Consider the following 24,303-nt stretch of genomic DNA (forward strand, 5'->3'; position numbering starts at 1 on the left):
CAGTATATGACAAGAGCAGGTCTGGACCACGATTTTCAGCCAGTTTAGCGTTTTGAGTGTTTCAAGCCTCCTACGGAACAACGGTTGAGAGGGAACCACATGGCTTGAGCAGAGGGAGGTGGTCAACGGAAGTACCAATATTTATACTTTGACTCAAAATTGCTAGTAAATAATGCAAGTGCATTGAAGACACACAACTCAATTATCCTGAAGACATAACTTTATTAATAAACCAGCAAGCAAGCAAGTAGCATGTAATGTACGATGCATAACGCCCAGGTTAGGACAACCCTACAGGCATATAAAAACCAAACAAACCGTACACCACATTACACTTGTAGAGGTTGGCTGCAGCAGGATTGCCAACGATGGTAAAAAGAGAGAATGAGAGAAAAAACTGACAAGAGTTTATTTCCCTTTTTGTTTATTGTCTATTCCACTTGCTTTGGCAATGTAAACACGTTTATAAAGCCAATTGAATTGATAGAGATACAGACAGAGTGAGAGAAACAGAGAGAGAGAGAGAGAGAGAGAGAGAGAGAGTGAAAGAGGGAAGTCCTAAAGCAGAGCACTGAGCCTGTCTGTTAAGGTTGTTACATCCACATCAATAAAGACATTCACAAGTGTCCAGCAGAGCAGAGGGGTTAGAGGGGGGGTTGGGGGGTCTACTGGTATGTCTGGGGGCATTTACAGCAGGGAGGAGGAGGAGGAGGAGGAGAAGAGAAAGAGATGTAACAATAGAATATAAAAGGGGCTCTGATGACAAACAGAGGGCAATGATGTTTTGAAACCTAACCTTTGGGGAGGGATGCATACATCCATCCATCCAACTTTGGATACAGTCTGAAGGTACATGTACTTGGGGGATAGCACACAGAGAATGCTGGTAACATGGAGGGATACTCTGTTGTTTCAGGTGTAGTACATTAACTCTATAGGTGGCGATGGGTCTGAGGACAGAGAAAGGCATCACTTTAGCAGCATGAACAAACAGAACTGATATAAAAGGCAGTTGTTATGTGTCATTTGTGTGATTTTGCTCACACACAAGCATGTACACACATACATCCCCCATTTACTTCAGCAAGAAAGGCTGATACAAAAGTCTAGTGCTGATTAAGCTAATGCCCATTGAAATACTTTTTGTAACAAACAAGCTATGTAATGTACTGAAAGTGGAAAACGTGTGCTAAAAGGAAGGAACTGACCTGGATACAGGCAAAACTGAACACCTGCTCTGTATCAAAGGGCAGTCATGGATGGTCTCTATGCTCGAATCTGGGCTGGACTTATGATTCCCCACCATAGCATTCATACAGAGTTTCTGAAACATTATAACAACACTGTCTCAACGTTAAGTGTTGAACGAGACGTGTGAGCTTGCTCTGTACGGGTTTGGCGACGGTGCCACAAACTTCCATGTGTTTCCCTCAGGCTTGGGACCACTGCCACATACACAACTTGCTATAGAGCATTGGTATATACATACATACACAGCGGTACATACTGAAGAGGAATGGGATGAACGGCAGAGAGGGGGGACATAGATGGGGGTGGGGGATGGGATTTGTGCCACATTAGGCTAAAACAGGATCTGGCTTGATTGCCTGAGAAACTGACCGATTGTTTGATAAATAGATCAATTGATTGGTGAGCTTTTGAAGGATGCACTCTTTATACTGATTGATTGGTGTGTTGATTGACTCATTTATTGGGTGGGTGATTGATTGGTTGGTTGATTGACAGCTATAGTATTTGCTGGTGGAGCGATTGATATATACAGTATATCCAATAAGTGTTTGATTGATTAATTGATGAATTGATTGAGTGATGAAGAGAGGCAGAGGAGTGTACAGTGTTTGAGCAGCAGGAGGAGGAGTGTAGTCCGTGTTCGTGTCGTTGTGGTTAGTCGGTCCGGTCCTCACAGGCCGAAGTCAAAGGTCAGGTCAGACTTGCCCATCTTCTGTCTATACACAGTGTCAAACTTGTCATTCATTGACACAGTGAAGATGTCCTTCCACAGTCCCACGCGACCTGACAGAAGAAAGATTTACATGATCATATATCACTTATGTTTTAGTCATGAATGAGATGAATGGCCAAGAGGGATTGTCAGTAGTCAATATGAATGTTATTATTTTGAAACCTTCTTTATTGCATATTGATCAACTCATACGCTATCATGCTTCCTTATGACTCCCAACCATGTACAGTCAGGTCCATAATTATTGACACCCTTGATAAAATTGAGCAAAAAAGACTGTATAAAATAAATAATACAAATACTGAGCTATATTATATGCTCAAAAAAATTGGGAAATTGGGAAGTTATATTATTACAATTGCTCAGAGAAAGACATTCTGTTTAACAAGTAATATTTAGCAAAATAGCCCCATAACATCAAAGATGTTTTACAGTAGGTAAGCAAATAAATTTAAAAAATGTGTCACATGCTTTGTAAACAACAGGTGTATACTAACAGTGAAATGCTTACTTACCGGCCCTTCCCAACAATAAAGAGAGAAAATAGAAACATAGTAGAAAGATAATAACACAAGGAATAAATACACAATGAATAACGATAACTTTGATATATACACAGGGTACCAGTATCGGGTCGATGTGCAGGGGTAAGACGTAATTGGCTGGAGTCTTTGACAATTTTTAGGGCCTTCCTATGACACCGCCTGGTATAGAGTTCCTGAATGGCAGGGCACTCGGCCCCAGTGATGTACTGGGCCATAACGCACTACCCTCTGTAGTGCCTTGCGGAGGATCTGAGGGCCCATGCCAAATATTTTCAGCCTCCTGAGGTCGAAGAGGCATTGTCGTGCCTTTGTCACGACTGTGTTGGTGGTGTGGACCTTGTTCATTCCTTAGTGATGTGGACGCCAAGGAACTTGAACCTCTCGAACCCGCTCCACTACAGCCCCTTTGATGTGGATGGGGGCGTGCTCGTCCCTCCATTTTGTGGAGTCCACTATCAGCTCCTTTGTCTTGCTGGCACTGAGGGAAAGGTTGTTATCGTGGCACCACACTGCCAGGTCACTGACCTCCTCCCTATAGGCTGTCTCATCGTAATTGGTGATCAGGCCTACCACCATCGTGTAATTACTACATTTAATGATGGTGTTGGAGACGTACGCGGCTTGGGTGAACAGAGAGTGCACCCCTGAGGGGCTCCCATGTTGAGGGTCAGCATGGCAGAAGTGTTGTTGCCTACCCTCACCACCTGGGGGCAGCCCATCAGGCAGTCAAGGATCCAGTTGCAGAGGGAGGTGTTCAGTCCCAGTGTCCTGAGCTTAGTGATGAGCTTGGAGGGCACTATGGTGTTGAACTCTGAGCTGAAGTCAATGAACAACATTCTCACATAGGTGTTCCTCTTATCCAGGTGGGAGAGAGCAGTGTGGAGTGCAACAGAGATTGCATCATCTGTGGATCTGTTGGGGCGTTATGCGAATGGGAGTGGGTTCAGGGTGTCTGGGATGATCGTGTTGATGTGAGCCATGACCAGCATTTCATTGCTACAGATGTGAGTGCTACGGGGCGATAGTCATTTAGATATGTTACCTTGGCGTTCTTGGGCACAAGGACTATGGTGGTCTGCATGAAACATATAGGTATTACAGACAGGGTCTGGGAGAGGTTGAAAATGTCTAAAGACACTTGCCAGCTGATCAGCGCATGCTCCGAGTATGTGTCCTGGTAATCCACCTGGCCCCGCGGCCTTGTGAATGTTAACCTGTTTAAAGGTCTTACTCGCACACATCGGCAACGGAGCGCAACATCACACAGTCATCTGGAACAGCTGTTGCTCTCATGCATGGTTCAGTGTTGCTTGCTTTGAAGTGAGCACAGAAGGCATTTAGCTTGTTTGATATGCTTGCATCACTGGGCAGCTCGTGGCTGGGTTTCCCTTTGTAATCGTGATAGTTTGCAAGCCCTGCCACATCCGAGGAGAGTCAGAGCCAGCGTAATAGGATTCAATCTTAGTCCTGTATTGACGCTTTTCCTGTTTGATAGCTCGTCGGAGGTCATAGCGGGATTTCTTATAAGCGTCCGTATTAGTGTCCCGCTCCTTGAAAACGGCAGCTCTAACCTTTAGCTCTGTGCGGATGTTGCCTGTAATCCATGGCTTCTGGTTGGGATATGTATGTACGGTCACTGTGGGGGCGGCGTCATCAATGTACGTATTAATGAAGCCATTGATGTGGTAAACTCCTCAATGTTATCGGATGAATCCTGGAACATATTCCGGTCTGTGCTAGCGAAACAGTCCTGTAGCTTAGCATCCGCTTCATCGGACCACTTCCATATTGAGCGTGCCACTGGTACTTCCTGTTGGAGTTTTTGTTTGTAAGCAGGAATCAGGAGGATAGAGTTTTGGTCAGAGTACCGGGGATTAGGGCCTGGTCCGGAGTAAGCAGAACATCTAGAGTTGCAGACTCGTTGAAGTACAAATCTTCATCCAAATCGAGGTTTGCGATCACTGTTCTGATGTCCAGAAGCTGTTTTCGGCCGCTATCCACTGCAGCGCCATCTCATACATCTAGGTATGGGGTTATTTTCTGCTTTGCATCCTTATTTCAGCGCCAAACCCACCACTGGTGTGTGTGGTCAAAGAGCTCTATTTTCATGTCATCTGACCATAGCACCGGTTCCAATCCAAGTGCCAATGCCGTTTTAGCAAACTCCAGGAATTTACATTTGTTGGATAACATGAAACTAGAGCTCTTTAGCCACACACACCAGTGGTGGGTTTGGCGTCGAAATAAGGATGCAAAGCAGAAAGGAACCCCATACTTAGATGTAAAATGTGGTGGAACGATCTTTGATGTTATGGGGATATTTTGCTTCCACTGGTCCTGGGGCCCTTGTTAAGGTCAACGGCATCATGAACTTTAACCAGTACCAGGACATTTCTGCCAAAAAGCTGGGTGCCTCTGCCAGGAGGCTGAAACTTGGCCGCAAGTTGATCTTCCAGCAAGGCAATAACACCAAGGACACATCAAAATCCACATTGACCACAAAATCATTTTTCAGTCTCCGGATTTGAACCCCATTGAAAACCTGTGGTTTGAATTGAAGAGGGCAGTCCATAAGCGCAGATGAAGTACATCAAGGATCTGGATAGATTCTGTATGGAAGAATGGTCTAAGATTACTCCCAACGTGTCCTCCAATCTCATAAAACATTTTAGAAAAAGTCTCAGTGCCGTTATCCTCGCAAGGTGAGGTATCGAAAGGTATTGAAAACAGGAGTGACAATAATTTTGACCCCTATCTTTTTGAGAGAAAAATATATTACACGTTAAACAAAATCTCTTTCTCTGAGCAATTGTATTAACATAATATAATTTCCCCCATTTTTGAAGCATACAATATATCATTTATTTTATACAGTCTTTTTTGCTTATCTATCAAGGGTGCCAATAATTTTGGGCCTGACTGAATGTTTATGTACGTATGCCTATGTCTAGAGATATGGACTCACCTGTCCTCCAGTATGTAGGATAGGAATGTATAGGAATGTGTGTTTATGGCCCTATTAGCTCGTAGCTGTGTGTTAGACCAGCACAGGTCAGAGGCTAGGGTCCATGCACTAAAAGAAACAGAACATGGAGAAAACAAGACAAATCTGACAACAAATCATAAGAAAAAACAACATAACAAAAATCTACAATGATCAACATGAAAAATGAAATCATAATGATATTTAAACAACATTCCTAAATCATAATGCAAGAAAAAGTACAAATGTGAACATATTTCTAAACTAAACAGTAAGGTGCAGCCCCTTGTGCCAGAAATAACTGAGCTGTATTTACTATGTTTAACCACAGGGAGGCATTGCAGAGCAAAAATAGGAGTGAATGGAAATAGCCTTAATCAATGGTCCAGAGTGAGATATTCCCTATTCCTTTGAAGGTTTATGTTTCTGCTGGGGTATGAACATCTGCTTCTGGATAACTTCTCTCTCACTCAGTCAATAGGCCTATTCACTACAATAAAGCTCTAGTTCCTCTCTGCCCCTAACAGATCAAGGATCAGCCTTCCGCAACCCAGTGCTAACGTTCACCATTATGAGCCAAACAACTAAACTGGCCCTGGATCATTGCTTAAAGATATACACTACACACAAACACATATTATGTAACTGTTCTACATAGCCTACATAAAAATCTGGTCTAAGTTGACTCATCCTCAGCCAGCCGAGACATACACTCCCCCAGGGTTAGCAGAGATATAAAGCCATATGAACATATTCTATATGCTTTGAAGAGTGTGAGTGCGTCTGTGTGCATACACCAGTGGACACATTCCAGCCTACTGTATTTTGGTGTACGGCTGAGGAGCACACATTCCATTCTGGTATCCTCTTTCTTTGGCTCTCTCTGTCATTCTCTCGCTCCCTCTCTGTCCCCCTCTTCTATCTGTGTATACCATATCAAGCATGCAAGCATGCTTGTGTCTTGGCTTGTGAGTGTCTAATAATAGCCTAAACAATGTATATGATACAAGCAGCAAAGCCATGAATGGGGCTAGTGGGAGTCTGGTCATATCAGATTAGCAAATACAGTACACCAAGTACAGTGTGTGGTTTGTTTGTTTGTTTGTGTGTTTGTGTTTGTGTGTGTGTGTGTGTGTAAAGGTTGGAGTTGGCATACAATACATACGTTAGGTTACTGTCCCTTTTCGCACCCAGCCTTGACCCCTTCCATTTACTTATGGCACAAAGCAATCAATGCTTCAGTAACCCTACAGATCTCTTTACTTATTCAACTCTGTCATCAGGAGATATTCAGAAATCTCTGTCTTCCTCCATAACTATCATTCCTTGGCTATCTTATCTTTAGTGTCTGTCTACCCCTCACTTCTGTCTCCCTTCCTCCTTATCTTCCTTTCCTCTATCCCTCTCTTTCTTTTCCTCTCTCTCTACCTCTGTCCTTCCTTTTCCCTCCCTCCCTCCCTCTCTCCTCCTCCTGCAGATGGAGAGGGCCTCACCCCTGCAGATGGAGAGGGCCTCTGAGTTGCCGCACTGCTCTATGAGCTGGTTGCAGCTCTCCACCATGGTCTCCAGCTGGACCTTGTCACACGAGACACCCAGGAACCTCGCCAGCTGCCCCACCAACGTCCCCAGGTCCTGGAGAGAGAGCGGGGGGGAGCAGGAGAGGAGAGAGGAGAGGAGAGGAGAGGAGAGGAGAGGAGAGGAGAGGAGAGGAGAGGAGAGGAGAGGGAGAGAGAGAGAAAGAGGAGGAGAGGGAAATGAGTCAAAGACACAAGAGAAATTCAAATAAAATAGTAATTATATTTAGTCACCTCCAAAATGATTGCCATTTTACATGCGTTACTAAATTTGTACACCCCAGTGAAACAGGAAGCCATGGAAGGCCACAATACAGTTCCTTAAAGGGGCAATCAGCAGTTGCTACATCCATTTTTGGACTTCTGAATTCGTAATATGTACCCATTGATTATTGAAGAATATAACTTATAAATGCCTTATGAGCTTAGTTCAACTGTCATACCCCATCAGAAACCAATATATAAACTTGTTTTACTCCATTTGTAAACAAATAAAATGTATACAAACACTATATAGCTTCGAAACATGATTAAAACTATAATTTTGATATCATGGATGGTCAGTCCTTGCATCCATAGCTTTGTCTATGAATTTGAGAGTGGTTCCATTTCTCCAGCCCCATCCCTCAGCTTTTTACCAAAACCAGGGGGCAGGGAAACCGCTTTGTTATTGTTTCTACTGTTGATTGCGCTTTAAGCTGAGGCTAAATTTAAAAAGTTGAATGTTAATGCAGATTTATAAAAATATATATCTTTATGTCACGATCGTTGAGAGACGGGGTATGCGTACATGTTTATTAAGACGAATAAACACTTGAAAAATTAACAAAACAACGAAAACGTGAAGTCCTATGGGCTATACACACAACAAGCCTAACAGAAACACAAGTCAAGATCTCACAACTAAGGTAGGCAACCAGGCTACCTAAGTATGATCCCCAATCAGAGACAACGAGCGACAGCTGCCTCTGATTGGGAATCACACCCGGCCAAACCCAGACATACACATACTAGATCTCCAACATATAAATACAATCACATAGATCTCAACAGAAACTCACACCCTGACCCAACCAACAAGAGTTCTCTAGATCAGGGCATGACACTTTAGGGGTGCCAATAATTTTGACACCTACGTATCTATTTGAGAAAACATATTATTACTTGTTAAACAAAATCTATTTCTCTGAGCAATATAAAATAATAAAACATTTGTATAAAACATTTCAAATTTTTTGGAGTATACAATATAGCTCAGTACTTGTATTATTTATTTTATACAGTCTTTTTTGCTCATCTTTATCAAGGGTGCCTTATGAGGTGACTACCAAATTATCTCTTATCACTCCCAAATGACATATGAGCTAGAAGTTGATAATGCCTTAATAATAAAGTGTTTAGGGCGGGTTCTATTCCATACACAACCCAGTCACACCACTTTGACAAGTTAGTCGGGCTGTATTTATAGGTGGGAGTGGGGTAAGTTGAGCCAAAATATAACAAAAATATAAGACATTATTGCTGGGATATGAGGTAACAGTGTTAAAAAAGTACAAAGTGTTTGTTAGGTGTTAAGCCTGTGTTAAAATATGCTTAAAATGACTAAAAGACTAAAAGCGATTGTGTTGAATTGTGTTTGGGAAATAAAGATAGACATGTTTTTAAAAAGGTAGTGGTCATATTTCATTCAGTACAGACATTTGTAGGCGGCTTAACATATCCTCTCCCACTTGTCCGGGTATGAGGTAAGTTGAGCCAAGATACTACTTTTTTTGGACAAGCTATGTTTTCAAAACTGTAATGTTTACATGTATTCTGATTATATCCAGGGATACACAAAATCCTGAAATCTATGTAGAAATCTTTGTTAGAAAGAATACTATATTTCCCTTGACGGAGTGAATGCTGAATGTAAAAAGTGGCTCAACTTACTCCACTCTCCCGTACATCTCAGACAGAGTGGGGGTTGAACTCTGATTCAGAACATCTGATTATGTCATCTAAGACACGTGTACAGATCCTTCTATGCGTTATCTAGCGTTTATACATTGGAGTTTCATTGACTTGCAATAAAGAGGCTGAATTGATGTCTGCCTATGTGGAAGGGGATAAACTTTGACCAGTTCCTTTTTCTTTCTATAGAAACAGATGTTGTCTGTCACTTATATAAGACACTTGCTCAGCAAATACCCTTGACATACATGTTACAGTTTTTCTCAATCGTGTACAAGCCATTTTTGAATCTCTGTTGAAACGTATCTACAGCAGAACAGCAATGATCAAATGCTCAAATACATTTACAGAACTTCTGGTCATTTTCTTGCCTTAGTACCTGACTTGCATATCTTAGACCAACTTTTGTCATCAGCGAATACAAAAGTCACTGTTAAGTGTTTTGTTCGTAGAATATAACACATTGTTTTCGTTAGAAGCACACTGTGCTTATTTTTTATTTTTTATTTTAATATTTCTATATGACATTGTTTGGTGTACTATGCATAAGAGGAGAGTAATAGCCCATAATTTGGCACCTTTGGATAGTTGTACTTCCAATTTCATCATGATTTATTGACTGCAAAGAAAATGTATTGATCTACTTGGATTTTTAATAGACAGACTAACTTTCTGTTTTGTCTGCTTGGACTCAATAGATATGTATGGTTGCGTTAATCATTTTGCAGGCAGTCGTGTTCTTTTGATCAATCTGAAATGTTTACAGTATAATATCATTTTGATGTATGTATTTATGCTTTGAGAAGGCAACTACATTTTGAAAAAAATGCATTTACTGTTTTGCAAAAGGCCACAGAGTTCTCTCTCTTTTGAACTTTATTTTGGAAATCGACAACATTGTTCCAAAACAAATGCTTGTACGCGATTGAGAAAAACTGTAACCTGTTTACTTTCCAAGAAAGGTAGGCTTCATGAGCTACTTGCCCCCAACAGTGAATAAGATCACGTCTTGGAAGGCTTGCTAGTGTATATACTGTATAAATGTTAATGTTTTCAAATGATCCCTAATAAGAACACGCTGTGTGTCTGTTCGTGTGTTGTGTGTGTGTGTATGCAAGCATGAGAGCTTGCGTGTGTGTGTGTGTGTGTGTGTGTGTGTGTGTGTGTGTGTGTGTGTGTGTGTGTGTGTGTGTGTGAGTGTGTGTTTCTGTGCAATGCAGCCCTGAAGGGACCTTTGGAACAGCAAACAACACTATTGATTTGTCCTTCATTCTGCCCTAGTGAGAGTACAGTTACAGTTATGTTCCATAGACCGGAACTCTGGTTACCACGTAGCTCTGAGGGTGGTACGATTATCATAGGGGTTAGGTGGTATGGGTAAAGTTAGAGTGACATTGGTTTGGGATAGGATAGAGCAGGACCACCCAAAGTAGGGCCAAACTTGGCCTGCTAGAGGCTTCCAGAATTATCTTATGTATAATGGTGGGTTTTTGCAGCTCACTACTCACTGCACCATACCCACATTTTTGGGCACCTCTAGGATAGAGGGTGGAGGTTCTGGTAAGGTTTGGTGTTAGTTAGATCTATGGTAGACATTATATATAGATGGGTGATGGAGGGAGAGAGAGAGGGGGAGGAAGGGAGGGAAAGCAGTTTTTTACCTTGTACATGTCTTCATATTTCAGGAAGAGGACGTTTGAGTCCATGCGATGCTCCCAGAATTCCTGCACATGCTCAAACCAGGAACCATATCCCACTATGAGACAGAGAGAAAAGGGAGGGGAGAGAGAGAGAGAGAGAGAGAGAGAGGTGGAGAGAGTTTAGTGAGTTTCCCCAGGTGACTAGGCTTTCTCTTCCCTCTTCACGCAACCTTGCCTGACCAATTACTTATTGACTAAATACTGCCAGGCCTCCCTGTTAGCCACCCATTCCTCATAGTCCCAATTAAGAAAGGTAGTCCAGTGTTGACAGAGGACACATGTTGAATAGTGACACCCCCTGCACACCGGGGCGGGTGAACCCTGAACTCTGACACTCACGCTTGTCATTCATGAAGCGTCTGCAGAACTCCTGGAAGGTTCCGCGGTAGCTCATGGTTCTGAGGGAGCGGTGGAACTGGTAGTAAGACACCACAAGATCTTTAGGGTTCCTCGCCATGTAGATCACCTACAGGAGAACCACATAGAACCACATGGACAATTAGGATTGAATAGATGGAAACATTATACAAACATTATACAAACTAATTGAAGTGTACTCTAACCTTGGACTCTCCATTATGCATGGCTGTAGGCAGGAAGCGGTAGGGCAGGTGGCTTTTGATCAGACGAGGAGACGTCAATTCCTGGGAAAACATAGAGGAAACGTCATCACAACATTGGGAACAGAGACGGTATAAAACAAGAAGCAGAAAAACACCTAATCCATATGGTGCTGCATGTGGTGGGCTGAGTGTTTTGGTTAACTGTACTTGTCTGTTTTACAAGAAAGTGATTCAGGTTCAGGAAGTAGTAATACTCAGTGCTGTAGGCCTACCTGTATGATCTCAGGCCAGACTGAGGGTACTCCAGAAGAGTAGTAATACTCAGTGCTGTAGGCCTACCTGTATGATCTCTAGGCCAGACTGAGGGTACTCCAGAACAGTAGTAATACTCAGTGCTGTAGTCCTACCTGTATGATCTCTAGACCAGGCTGAGGGTACTCCAGAACAGGAAGCTGCTCATCAATGTTCATAAGACCAATCTCATCTGGGTCTGCCCCCTGACTCACCAGATACACCACCTCCTGAAGGAGACTGGTACCTGGGAGAGGGATAGAGGAGGGGGAGAGAAAGGTAGAAAGCAGAAAGAGAGAATCAAGAGGAAAGGGTAAATGGGTAGTTGTTTGTCAAAATGTAAAATTACACCAATGAGGCCCAAACTACACCATTATACTGCTATGTTTAGCAAACATTTACCAACATCACACCCCAAATGATCTACACTGAACAAAAAGTTAGTGAGTTACAGTTCATATAAGGAAATCTGTCAATTGAAATAAATAAATTAGACCCTACTCTATGGATTTCACAAATGGGAATACAGATATGCATCTGTTGCTCACAGATACCTTTAAAAAAAAAGTAGGGGCATGGATCAGAAAACCAGTCAGTATCTGGTGTGTGACCATCATTTGCCTCATGCAGCGCAACACATCTTCACATAGAGTTGATCAGGCTGTTGATTGTGGCCTGTGGAATGTTGTCCCACTCCTCTTCAATGGCTGTGTGAAGTTGCTGGATATTGGCGGGAACTAGAACACGCTGTCGTACACGTCGATCTAGAGCATCCCAAACATGCTCAATGGGTGACATGTCTGGTGAGTACGCAGGCCATTGATGAACTGGGACATTTTCAGCTTCCAGGAATTGTGGTTGTGAGGCCGGTTTGATGTACTGCCAAATTCTCTAAAACGACGTTGGAGGCAGCTTATGGTAGAGAAATTAACATTAAATTATCTGGCAACAGCTCTGGTGGACATTCCTGCAGTCAGCATGCCAATTGCACGCTCCCTCAAAACTGGAGACATCTGTGGCATTGTGTTGTGTGACAGAACTGCACATTTTAGAGTGACCTTTTATTGTCCCCAGCACAAGGTGCACCTGTGTAATGATCATGCTGTTTACTCAGCTTCTTGATATGCCACCCCTGTCAGGTGGATGGATTATCTTGCCAAAGGATAAATGCTCACTAACAGGGATGTACATTTGTGCGCAAAATGAGAGAAATAAGCTTTTTGTGCATATGAAAATGTCTGAGATATTTTATTTCAGCTCATGAAACAAGGGACCAACACTTAACATGTTGCGTTTATATTTCTGTGCAGTATAATTTTATACCGAATGCTGCAATGCTAGTTTGGCCATTTTAGCTAGGCTAAACTTAGCTACGTAGCTAGCTAAGCTAGCACCAAAGCTAGCACAGTATCTGGATCTTTCCCTTGTCCTTGTCAACTGCAGTTTCAGATGAGTAGCACTCAGTGAGTCAGGGTTAAACCTGGTGAAAAAGTAGCTAGTAATCTTAATGGAGGTACCAACGCCAAATAGGAGAAAAGTGCAAGACATAAGATTTGTTTTGCAGAGAACTGTAAATGAATGAATGGCTAAATAGCTAGCTAGCTAACTACACTGTACAATTCATAAGACTGGTAGTATGTACTCAGCTAGTTAGCTATACATATAAATCGATAATTTAGCTAATAAAAGCAGAATCGAATTAATATTAATAAGCTAAACCCATCATTGTTCAGGTCAGCCATTTTTGTCATATGATAATGGTATTTGGTCATATGATTATGGCACGGTTCAAAGACAGTCAATAGAGAGTGAGAGAGAGAGCACCACCCATGTTGAGGCAGGGAGAGGACCAACAGGTCATCAGGTGAGAATTTGGAATTTGAGTTATAAGGCAGTCTGGTAAAGCACTTTGCACAGCAATTTACATCGCACACAGATTGGAATTATCAGTTCAACTCCTCATCTTTGCTGACTAAGCCCAAGTGCTATAACAAAACAGTTGTTGTGTAGTTCTGATTTCCTATGGTTGTCATGGCAGGGGTCAGAGACATTTAGTGGAGAGAGGAAGAGATAGCACCGCCCATGTTGAGGCAGGGAGAGGATGAACAGGTCATCAGGTGATTAATTGGAATGTACTGGTGAGGAAACAATGATGAACACACACATTTGAATATTTAAATGTAGTCCTATAAGGCATGCCTTGTAGATGTATTATTGTTTATGTTTATTCCAGTAATGTAAAGTACTTAAGTAAAAATACTTGAAAGTATACTTAAGTAGTTTTTTGGGTATCTGTACTTTACTTTACTATTTATATTTTTGACTACTTTATACTTTTACTTCACTACATTCCTAAAGAAAATTATGTACTTTTTACTCCATACATTTTCCCTGACACCCAAAAGTACTTTTTACATTTTGAATGCTTAGCAGGACAGGAAAATTGTCTAATTCACACACTTACCAAGAGAACATCCCTGGTCATCCCTATTGCCTGTGATCTGGCGGACTCACTAAACACATGCTTTGTTTGTAAATTATGTCTGAGGGTTGGCGCGTGCCCCTGGCTATCTGTAAATTGACAATGCAAATAGTCTGGGTAGCCATGATTAGCTGTTCAGGAGTCTTATGGCTTGGGGGTAGAAGCTGTTAAGAAGCCTTTTGGACCTGGACTTGGCGCTCCGGTACCGCTTGCCGTGCGGTAGCAGAGAGAACAGTCTATGATTAGGGTGGCTGGAGTGACAATTTTTAGGGCCTTCCTCTGACACTGCCTGATATAGAGGTCCTGGATGGCAGGAATCTTGGCCCCAGTGATGTACTGGGCCGTACGCACTACCCTCTGTAGTGCCTTGTGGTCAGAGGCCGAGCAGTTGCCAAACCAGGCAGTGATGCAACCAGTCAGGATGCTCTCGATTGTGCAGCTGTAGAACTTTTTGAGGATCTGAGGACCCATGCCAAATCTTTTCAGTTTCTTGAGGGGAAATAGGCTTTGTCGTGCCCTCTTCACGACTGTCTTGGTGTGTTTGGACCATGATAGTTTACATGAGTATTTTATATTTCATAAATGTGCAAACATTTCTATAAACCTGTTTTCGCTTTGTCATTATGGGGTATTGTGTGTAGATTGCTGAGGATTGTTTTTAATTTAATCAATTTTAGAATAAGGCTGTAACGTAACAAAATGTGGAAAAAGTCAAGGGGTCTGAATACTTTCCGAAGGCACTGTAAGTATATTTTAGCAATTACATTTACTTTTGATACTTAAGTATATTTAAAACCAAATACTTTTAGACTTTTACTCAAGTAGAATTTTACTGGGCGACTTTCACTTTTACTTGAGTCATTTTCTATTAAAGTATCTTTACTTTTACTCAAGTATGACAATTGGGTACTTTTTCCACCTCTGGTTTAATCATATTTAGGTAATTGAAAGGCCTTCTATTTTGGCAATAGAAAGTAAGACAGTGTTTGTTGTCATGTTTGTTGTAGGGGACTGAGCCACAAGTCAGGGACCAGTTGAGCACAGATGACAGAGACAGAGCCACAGAACAAATAGAAGTTATCGACATCAGCACCAGCACAAAGCCAAAAAGGCTTTGAAAGGGGGTTTTATGCTTCCATGGCACCAAAGTTTTTCTCAATAAGAGGTCACTCAGACCCTGAATTTGTCAGCACAGGCTTTAGAAATTGGAAGTTTTCAGCTCATGCTAAAAGACTGCACAACAATCAAACCCTGTGGACTCACAATTATCTACTGCTATAGCCAGACAAGAAGAGGAAGCAAGACATTGTCTACTGAAGATTGTAGGTTCAGTGAAGTACTTAGCAAGACAGGCTGAGGCCTTAAGAGGCCATGAGGAAGAACATGGAAAAAAGACAAGGCAGAAGATGACACAGTTCTTCAGAGCTGGTTGAAGAGGCGCAACCATGATTACACTAGCCCTAAGATACAGAATGAGATTCTTAACTTAATGAGCAATGACATAATTTGAAAAATAGCCAATATCATCTGATCTCTTCTGATTGCTCAGTTTTCCTTAGTAATTGACGGACAATTGGCTGTCAGACATGCGAACAGTGAGTATTGTGGGCGGTTTCCTGATTTTTCATATCATCATACCGTCCTTCTGTCATTCCAGGATTTAAGGTATTACCAGTTTAGTACACAATGGGGCGCCAAAAAACGTTTAAAAAAATACCATTGGGCATCTGTTACCAGAATTCTAACAAAATTAGCACAAGTAAAAGCGAATTTCCATGGAGGCTGCTAGCTAAATATGCTAATGAGCACAAACAAAAATAAACAAATTGCAAAGACAGGGAATCCAGCTCATAAAGTTATACATATATAGGTAGGAGATACCTAATGTAATTTTTGGTGAGTTTGGACATTTACAAGTGATTGTGAACAAGAGACATTGTGCAAATGAACAAAGTTTTGATGCATGCTTGTCTGCTCTGAAGGAGCATGTGTACAGGCTGTGTCTGTCTGGAATCGCTAGGGCAACGGGCCTGCCTGCTCTGCTCAGAGAAGATGGGGGAGGAGCAGACACCGAGAACAGAGGAGAAAAAACACAGAGGAGAAAAAATGGAAGGAAATCAAAATAGCAGTGGCCGCTGTACAGATAACTCATCCAAAGGGCTTTGACTTCTTAAAAATGCCAGAAAGCTTACACAATATGATGCCCCATCACCTTATTAATTCAGTAACTTACTTAGATAACTAGCAAGTTACATTTAGGGGTCATTTTTCACAGCAGGAAACGTACAAAATCAGCAGGGGATCAAATACTATTTTCCCTCACTGTATATATATATATATATATATATATATATTTGCGAGAGAAAAAAACATATGGGGTATTGGAAGTGATGCAGACAATTACATTGATGGAAGTTACAATCAATCTGAAATATTAAAGCCCCCTAAAAAAAAACACTAAAAAAAAACACGTGACTGGCTCAACCATTCTGGGGAACTATGATAAGCTTCATAATGTAAAATAATGTGACAGGTGAAATGAAGAATGCAATCTGCTTTATCTCCTAATGTATTGCACAAGTTGACTGCAGGTATTTACTTAAAAAGTAGCTAATAAACATTTATTGAAAAACTTCGAAGAAATAGTTTAGATGGTGTTGACGGTATTGAAAAACCACCCAGTGGCTAATTCCAAATACCCCGGTATATGGCATATACGGTATACTGTCTAAGCCTACTGTCCATATTTTACCAGGACTTGGAAAATGTATCTGACAACAAAAGCTTTGAGGACATCGGGGAATTGCACATCTCCCGCCATTCTCTTTGATGGGCCCGAACCTGTTGCAACATGGACATGATTGAGGAGGATTCGTGGCTAGGTGCGCTTGCACGTGGAAGGACTGTGCTCTCCTTGGTTTACCACATTGGGATGGAGATGCCTACTCTAAGAGGCAGAGCTTTCCCAGCTACTGTTTGTGTGAGTGACTTTGACCCTATGAAAGTGGAACAGAAGGAGGCCTTGGGGATACAGCAGCGACCGTGGGACTGCTGTGTGCATGCGGACCGCACATGGTACTGCGAGAACATCCTCTTGGACTTCCGTGGTTTGAAGAAACAGTTAACATAAAAATAGAAATAATGAATGTATGTGAAAAGGTGGACTGAATGTTGCTTTTAAATGTTTTTGCATTGGAATGTTCTGTTAATGGCATTTTGTTCTAGGAAGAAACTAAAAACGTGCATATTTGATAGACTCAGGTAACGTTAGCTGTGTCCAGGATTTTTGTTTTGCATAAAATGTATCTCTGCAATTCTACTATTCAAGTATTGAATTCTAAAATAAGTAGGCCCATACCTACAGTGAGGGAAAAAAGTATTTGATCCCCTGCTGATTTTGTACGTTTGCCCACTGACAAAGAAATGATCAGTCTATAATTTTAATGGTAGGTTTATTTGAACAGTGAGAGACAGAATAACAACAACAAAATCCAGAAAAACGCATGTCAAAAATGTTATAAATTGATTTGCATTTTAATGAGAAGTATATTTGACCCCTTCTCAATCAGAAAGATTTCTGTCTCCCAGGTGTCTTTTATACAGGTAACGAGCTGAGATTAGGAGCACACTCTTAAAGGGAGTGCTCCTAATCTCAGCTTGTTACCTGTATAAAAGACACCTGTCCACAGAAGCAATCAATCAATCAGATTCCAAACTCTCCACCATGGCCAAGACCAAAGAGCTCTCCAAGGATGTCAGGGACAAGATTGTAGACCTACACAAGGCTGGAATGGGCTACAAGACCATCGCCAAGCAGCTTGGTGAGAAGGTGACAACAGTTGGTGCGATTATTCGCAAATGGAAGAAACACAAAATAACTGTCAATCTCCCTCGGCCTGGGGCTCCATGCAAGATCTCACCTCGTGGAGTTGCAATTATCATTAGAAAGGTGAGGAATCAGCCCAGAACTACACGGGAGGATCTTGTCAATGATCTCAAGGCAGCTGGGACCATAGTCACCAAGAAAACAATTGGTAACACACTACGCCGTGAAGGACTGAAATCCTGCAGCGCCCGCAAGGTCCCCCTGCTCAAGTAAGCATATATACCAGGCCGTCTAAAGTTTGCCAATGAACATCTGAATGATTCAGAGGAGAACTGGGTGAAAGTGTTGTGGTCAGATGAGACCTAAATCGAGCTCTTTGGCATCAACTCAACTCGCCGTGTTTGGAGGAGGAATGCTGCCTATGACCCCAAGAACACCATCCCCACCATCAAACATGGAGGTGGAAACATTATGCTTTCGGGGTGTTTTTCTGCTAAGGGGACAGGACAACTTCACAGCATCAAAGGGACGATGGACGGGGCCATGTACCGTCAAATCTTGGGTGAGAACCTCCTTCCCTCAGCCAGGGCATTGAAAATGGGTTGTGGATGGGTATTCCAGCACGACAATGACCCAAAACACATGGCCAAGGCAACATAGGAGTGGCTCAAGAAGAAGCACATTAAGGTCCTGGAGTGGCCTAGCCAGTCTCCAGACCTTAATCCCATAGAAAATCTGTGGAGGGAGCTGAAGGTTCGAGTTGCCAAAACGTCAGGCTCGAAACCTTAATGACTTGGAGAAGATCTGCAAAGAGGAGTGGGACAAAATCCCTCCTGAGATGTGTGCAAACCTGGTGGCCAACTACAAGAAACATCTGTGGTCCTCTGTAGCTCAGCTGGTAGAGCACGGCGCTTATAACGCCAAGGTAGTGGGTTCGATCCCCGGGACCACCCATACACAAAAAAATGTATGCACGAATGACTGTAAGTCGCTTTGGATAAAAGCGTCTGCTAAATGGCATATTATTATTTTATTATTATTCTGACCTCTGTGATTGCCAACAAGGGTTTTGCCACCAAGTACTTAGTCATGTTTTGCAGAGGGGTCAAATACTTATTTCCCTCATTAAAATGCTAATCAATTTATAACATTTTTGACATGCGTTTTCCTGGATTTTTTTGTTGTTATTCTGTCTCTCACTGTTCAAATAAACCTACCATTAAAATTATAGACTGATCATTTCTTTGTCAGTGGGCAAATGTACAAAATCAGCAGGGGATCAAATACTTTTTTCCCCTTACTGTACATACAGTGTATTTTATGTTAGAGAAACTAGGACGTTTCTTAGTGGGAGGGGACGTATGTAAGGATAGGATTGGATGTTCATCATTGATTAGTAATGCCTGACCTGTCTATAAATTCCTGTCTGTCACATGAGCTGATTGAGATGGTGGTTGCTTCTGGAGAATAAAGACACGTTTTACATTGCTCCTGTATGCTGCCTCTGTCTAGTCTTAACTTTCCTATAGTTGACGTTCCACTCTACAAACCCTGTAAATGGCGTGTTAGGGATGGATCAACATTTACATAATGGTTACCTGGAGGAAAATGGGGCAGGGTCATGCTTTTTCAATTTCAGTCAAGGGGAGGGTTTAGTATTTTTAAAATCTAGTCCAGGGTACGGTCATGTAATTTGTAATTGATGAAATTTCAATACTTCTGTGTTTTAGAATTAGTTGCTTATTAGGCTATATATCGATGTGTGCCCAATGCCGCCCTTCATCTCTGATTCTCCGCAGGGAGGGTAACATCAAGTGCTCCTATAGGCTATTTTGTGTGGTCTCAATCAAATGATCCATAGCCTATAGGCTACAAAGTGCATGCTCAGAGAAGCATAGAGCAAAGTTATATTTCTAAGATACACTATATATACAAAAGTATGTGGACACCCCTTCAAATTAGTGGATTCGGCTATTTCAGCCACACCTGTTGCTGTATGTGGTCCTCTGTAGCTCAGCTGGTAGAGCACGGCGCTTGTAACGCCAAGGTAGTGGGTTCGATCCCCGGGACCACCCATACACAAAAATGTATGCACGCATGACTGTAAGTCGCTTTGGATAAAAGCGTCTGCTAAATGGCATATTATTATTATTATTAAAATCAAGCACACCACCATGCAATCTCCATAGACAAACATTGGCAGTAGAATGGCCTTACTGAAGAGCTCAGTGACTTTCAACGCGGCACAGTCATACGATGCCACCTTTCCAACAAGTCAGTTCAGTCAAATTTCTGCCCTGCTAGAGCTGCCCCTGTCAACTGTAAGTGCTGTTATTTGAAGTGGAAACGTCTAGGAGCAACAACGGCTCAGCCGCGAAGTGGTAGGCCACACAAGCTCACAGAACAGGACCGCCAAGTGCTGAAGCGCGTAGCGCGTACAAATCGTCTGTCCTCGGTTGCAACACTCACTACTGAGTTTCAAACTGCCTCTGGAAGCAACGTCAGCACAATAACTGTTAATCGGGAGCTTCATGAAATGGGTTTCGATGGCCGAGCAGCCGCACACAAGCCTAAGATCACCATGCGCAATGCCAAGCGTCAGCTGGAGTGGTGTAAAGCTCGCCTCCATTGGACTCTGGAGCAGTGGAAACGCGTTCTCTGGAGTGATGAATCACGCTTCACCATCTGGCAGTCCAACGGACAAATCTGGGTTTGGCGGATGCCAGGAGAACGTTACCTGCCCCAATGCATAGTGCCAACTGTAAAGTTTGATGGAGAAGGAATAATGGTCTGGGGCTGTTTTTCATGGTTCGGGTTAGGCCCCTTAGTTCCAGTGATGTGAAATCTTAACGCCACAGCATACAATGACATTCTAGACGATTCTGTGCTTCCAACTTTGAGGCAACAGTTTGGAGAGGGCCCTCGTGAACAAAGCGAGGTCCATACAAAAACCTTCTGGCCCGCAGCCCTGTGCTCTATCAAAATTCCTGTGTTGCCATGTAATGCTTACAAGAAGAAGAACAATTTCTAAAACTGCATATCTAAGACTCTGGTCTGTCCAAGAAGTGAGGGTAAACGGTAGACATGTTCTCTGCTATCCACTTCGTTTTAATTCTTATTTTGGGTATAGGGGAGGGTCACCTGTTTTTTTTTCAAGCATTCAGGGAGGGTATAGGTAATATATTTAGCTGAAGGGAGGGCCAATCATTTGCATTTCAGAGAGGTCTGATTTTATCCATAAAACCCTTATTATAAATAACATTCACTCCCTTACAGTAATAATATTGTAGGGAACAACAGCACTGATCACTGACTGCCAGCCTGCACCTGTTTCCAGGCTTAGAGAGCACAACAACCCATACTGCTCCCACCTCTCCTCTTCTCTCCTCCCAATCTCACTCCTGCAATCATACTTTACTCGTGCAGATGCATATATAGGCACTGCTGGAATCCTGTGTGGACAGAGAGGAAGAGACATTAAAGGAATAATTGCTATATACAGTATGTATCTGAAAGATTTGACTCCCACAATGAACTTGAGGGAAGATGGCTATTTACGCCCACCGAGTCACGTGACCAGGAGGACCCACCCGTGCCGAGAGTTCTGCTCCAGCACAGGTTGTCAACACACAAGTGCGTCACGCGCAAGCACGGCGCGTCAGCCCGGTCCGCAGCAGCACAGCACTGCGCAAAGCAAGCTGGTTCTGACCGAAAGGGACGGATGTAAACATTAACCAGAGGCCTGAAAATACAATACATTGTGTATCCGCTGAAAACAAATGTCAACAGCGAATGGATGCGAAGTGCGCAGGCGTTTAACGCAACTCGAAGGTTCCCATATGATAAGTTATTAATTTCAGCAGCACATAACTCAGAATTAAAAGTCCTTCAATGAGCTGCCATGACTGTCACGAAATCAGACTGTTATCTATTTGTGAATGTTCCTGATACACCCAGTATTTAGCCTGCTGCAGGCTATGTTTGGAGAGAGGTAAACATTGACGCCCTTCCCTACAGGCCAGTGCATCTCACAATGTTTAGATGCAACTCTGAACACCATGCAAGGATAAACTCATAACGACTCAACTGGAGACGTTTGCGTTTATTACACACGACACGATAAGACGAAATAAATGTAAAGCAACTATAGACCTACACCTAAGAACGTGCATCCTCAAGCCTACAGCATACTGCATCTCAGGGTACTGAGGGTACTGCACTAACGTATTGCATAGCGACAACACATGCCAATATTGTTTACCTGACTTGGGATACGTGACAATCCATATGTCGCTACTTCTGAGGGAGAAGTTCGCGATCTCCTCCATCTTTCCTCTGCAGAAGGGTGGAAGTCGCACTCCATCAAACTCGAAGTATTTGCTCTCAAACTCTATCGGGGTGCTTGGCGTGTCTGCTTCGCTCTCTGCCATCCTCAAAACGGGCGCCAAACGAAAATATATTTACAATCAATTAAAAGGTTATAACTAAATTTGTTTTGATACCGATAATATGTCTTGAGTCGGGATATTTGGCTTGGCTAGGACGTGATCCGCGAGCTAAGTACGCCTTGACCTTCAGCCAATCACCTCGTACCAAAGTGATGTAATGCGATGCGCTCATGTGATGCGCGCGCCTTCTCCTCAGCATCAGCACCAGTTCGCTGTTGCGGGCCACGCGCGTGCTCACTAGTCTTTGTAGCCGGAAGACGAATGCTTCCAAGCGTAGGCTGCATTAAGCATTGATGATGGTGCAGGTAGGCCTGTTGTTGTTCTTGGAATTTAAAATCAACAGATTCTACGTGAATGGCATTCTTCAGTAGCCCATGGAATCGTTCTTGTTTGATCCGGGTGTTAGACTGCTGTTAAATGAGCCGACGCCGCAAAACGCTGCCAAGCCATCCGCGCTTCAGTCGCCTCCTGAACTTTTCTTCGCGAATACACAACACTTTACGGTATCGCGAGTTTTCTGTTAGGAAAGCTGAGTCGGATGCACAGATAGAGACAAATCATACCAAGCAAACAGTTTGAAGCACACTTATTCAATCTTCCACAATGAAAATTAGAACAAATCATTTATTTCATTTTCGGGCCTTATCAAAAAATTACTTTGATATCACGAGTAGAGCAATAGGCTGCAGTAGCCTACCTGGGGTGCTGTTTACCAAATGGTAAATTGTGAAAGCAAGATGTGTTTACAGCAATTATGTACTACAGTTGAAGTCGGAAGTTTACATACACCTTAGCCAAATACATTTAAACTCAGTTTTTCACAATTCCTGACATTTAATCCTAGTAAAAATTCCCTGTCTTAGGTCAGTTAGGATCACCACTTTATTTTAAGAATGTGAAATGTCAGAATAATAGTAGAGAGAATGATTTATTTCAGCTTTTATTTCTTTCATCACATTCCCAGTGGGTCAGGAGTTTACATACACTCAATTAGTATTTGGTAGCATTGGCTTTAAATTGTTTAACTTGGGTCAAACGTTTCGGTTAGCCTTCCACAAGCTTCCCACAATAAGTTGGGTGAATTTTGGCCCATTCGTCCTGACAGAGCTGGTGTAACTGAGTCAGGTTTGTAGGCCTCCTTACTCGCACCCGCTTTTTCAGTTCTGCCCACAAATGTTCTATAGGATTGAGGTCAAGGCTTTGTGATGGCCACTCCAATACCTTGACTTTGTTGTGCTTAAGCCATTTTGCCACAACTTTGGAAGTATGCTTGGTGTCATTGTCCATTTAGAAGACCCATTTGCGACCAAGCTTTAACTTCCTGACTGATGTCTTGAGATGTTGCTTCAATATATCCACATATTCCTTCCTCATGATGCCATCTATTTTGTGAAGTGCACCAGTCCCTCCTGCAGCAAAGCACCCCCACAGCATGATACTGCCACCCCCGTGCTTCATGGTTAGGATGGTGTTCTTCGGTTTGCAAGGACCCCCTTTTTCCTCCAAACATAACGATGGTCATTATGGCCAAACAGTTCTATTTTTGTTTCATCAGACCAGAGGACATTTCTCCAAAGAGTACGATCTTTGTCCCCATGTGCAGTTGCAACCGTAGTCTGGCTTTTTTATGGAGGTTTTGGAGCAGTGGCTTCTTCCTTGCTGAGCGGCCTTTCAGGTTATGTCGATATAGGACTCGTTTTACTGTGGATATAGATACTTTTGTACCTGTTTCCTCCAGCATCTTCACAAGGTCCTTTATTGTTGTTCTGGGATTGATTTGCACTTTTCGCATCAAAGTACGTTCATCTCTAGGAGACAGAATGCGTCTCCTTCCTGAGCGGTATGACGGCTGTGTGGTCCCATGGTGTTTATACTTGCGTACTTGTCACGCCCTGACCTATAGACTCTAGTTGGTTTGGTCAGGGTGTGAATATATGTGTGGGTTTTCTATGTG

General features: G+C 42.5%; 1 protein-coding gene across 1 annotated transcript; it reads right to left on the reverse strand.

Moving 5' to 3' along the window:
* Nucleotides 1-1,568: 1,568 nt before the first annotated feature.
* On the reverse strand, nucleotides 1,569-22,331 carry LOC311129367 (sulfotransferase 4A1-like; the record flags this gene model as incomplete). The annotated part of the gene is made up of 7 exons (XM_084161633.1): nucleotides 1,569-2,034; nucleotides 7,006-7,144; nucleotides 10,701-10,795; nucleotides 11,079-11,205; nucleotides 11,303-11,383; nucleotides 11,710-11,840; nucleotides 22,163-22,331. The coding sequence occupies 7 exons, from the start codon at nucleotides 22,329-22,331 to the stop codon at nucleotides 1,922-1,924; spliced, it is 855 nt and encodes a 284-aa protein (XP_084017759.1). The 3' UTR covers nucleotides 1,569-1,921.
* Between the last annotated feature and the right edge of the window lie 1,972 nt (nucleotides 22,332-24,303).

This window comes from Coregonus lavaretus (genome assembly GCF_964263955.1).
Source record: "Coregonus lavaretus genome assembly, chromosome: 5".
Taxonomy (NCBI): Eukaryota; Metazoa; Chordata; class Actinopteri; order Salmoniformes; family Salmonidae; genus Coregonus; species Coregonus lavaretus.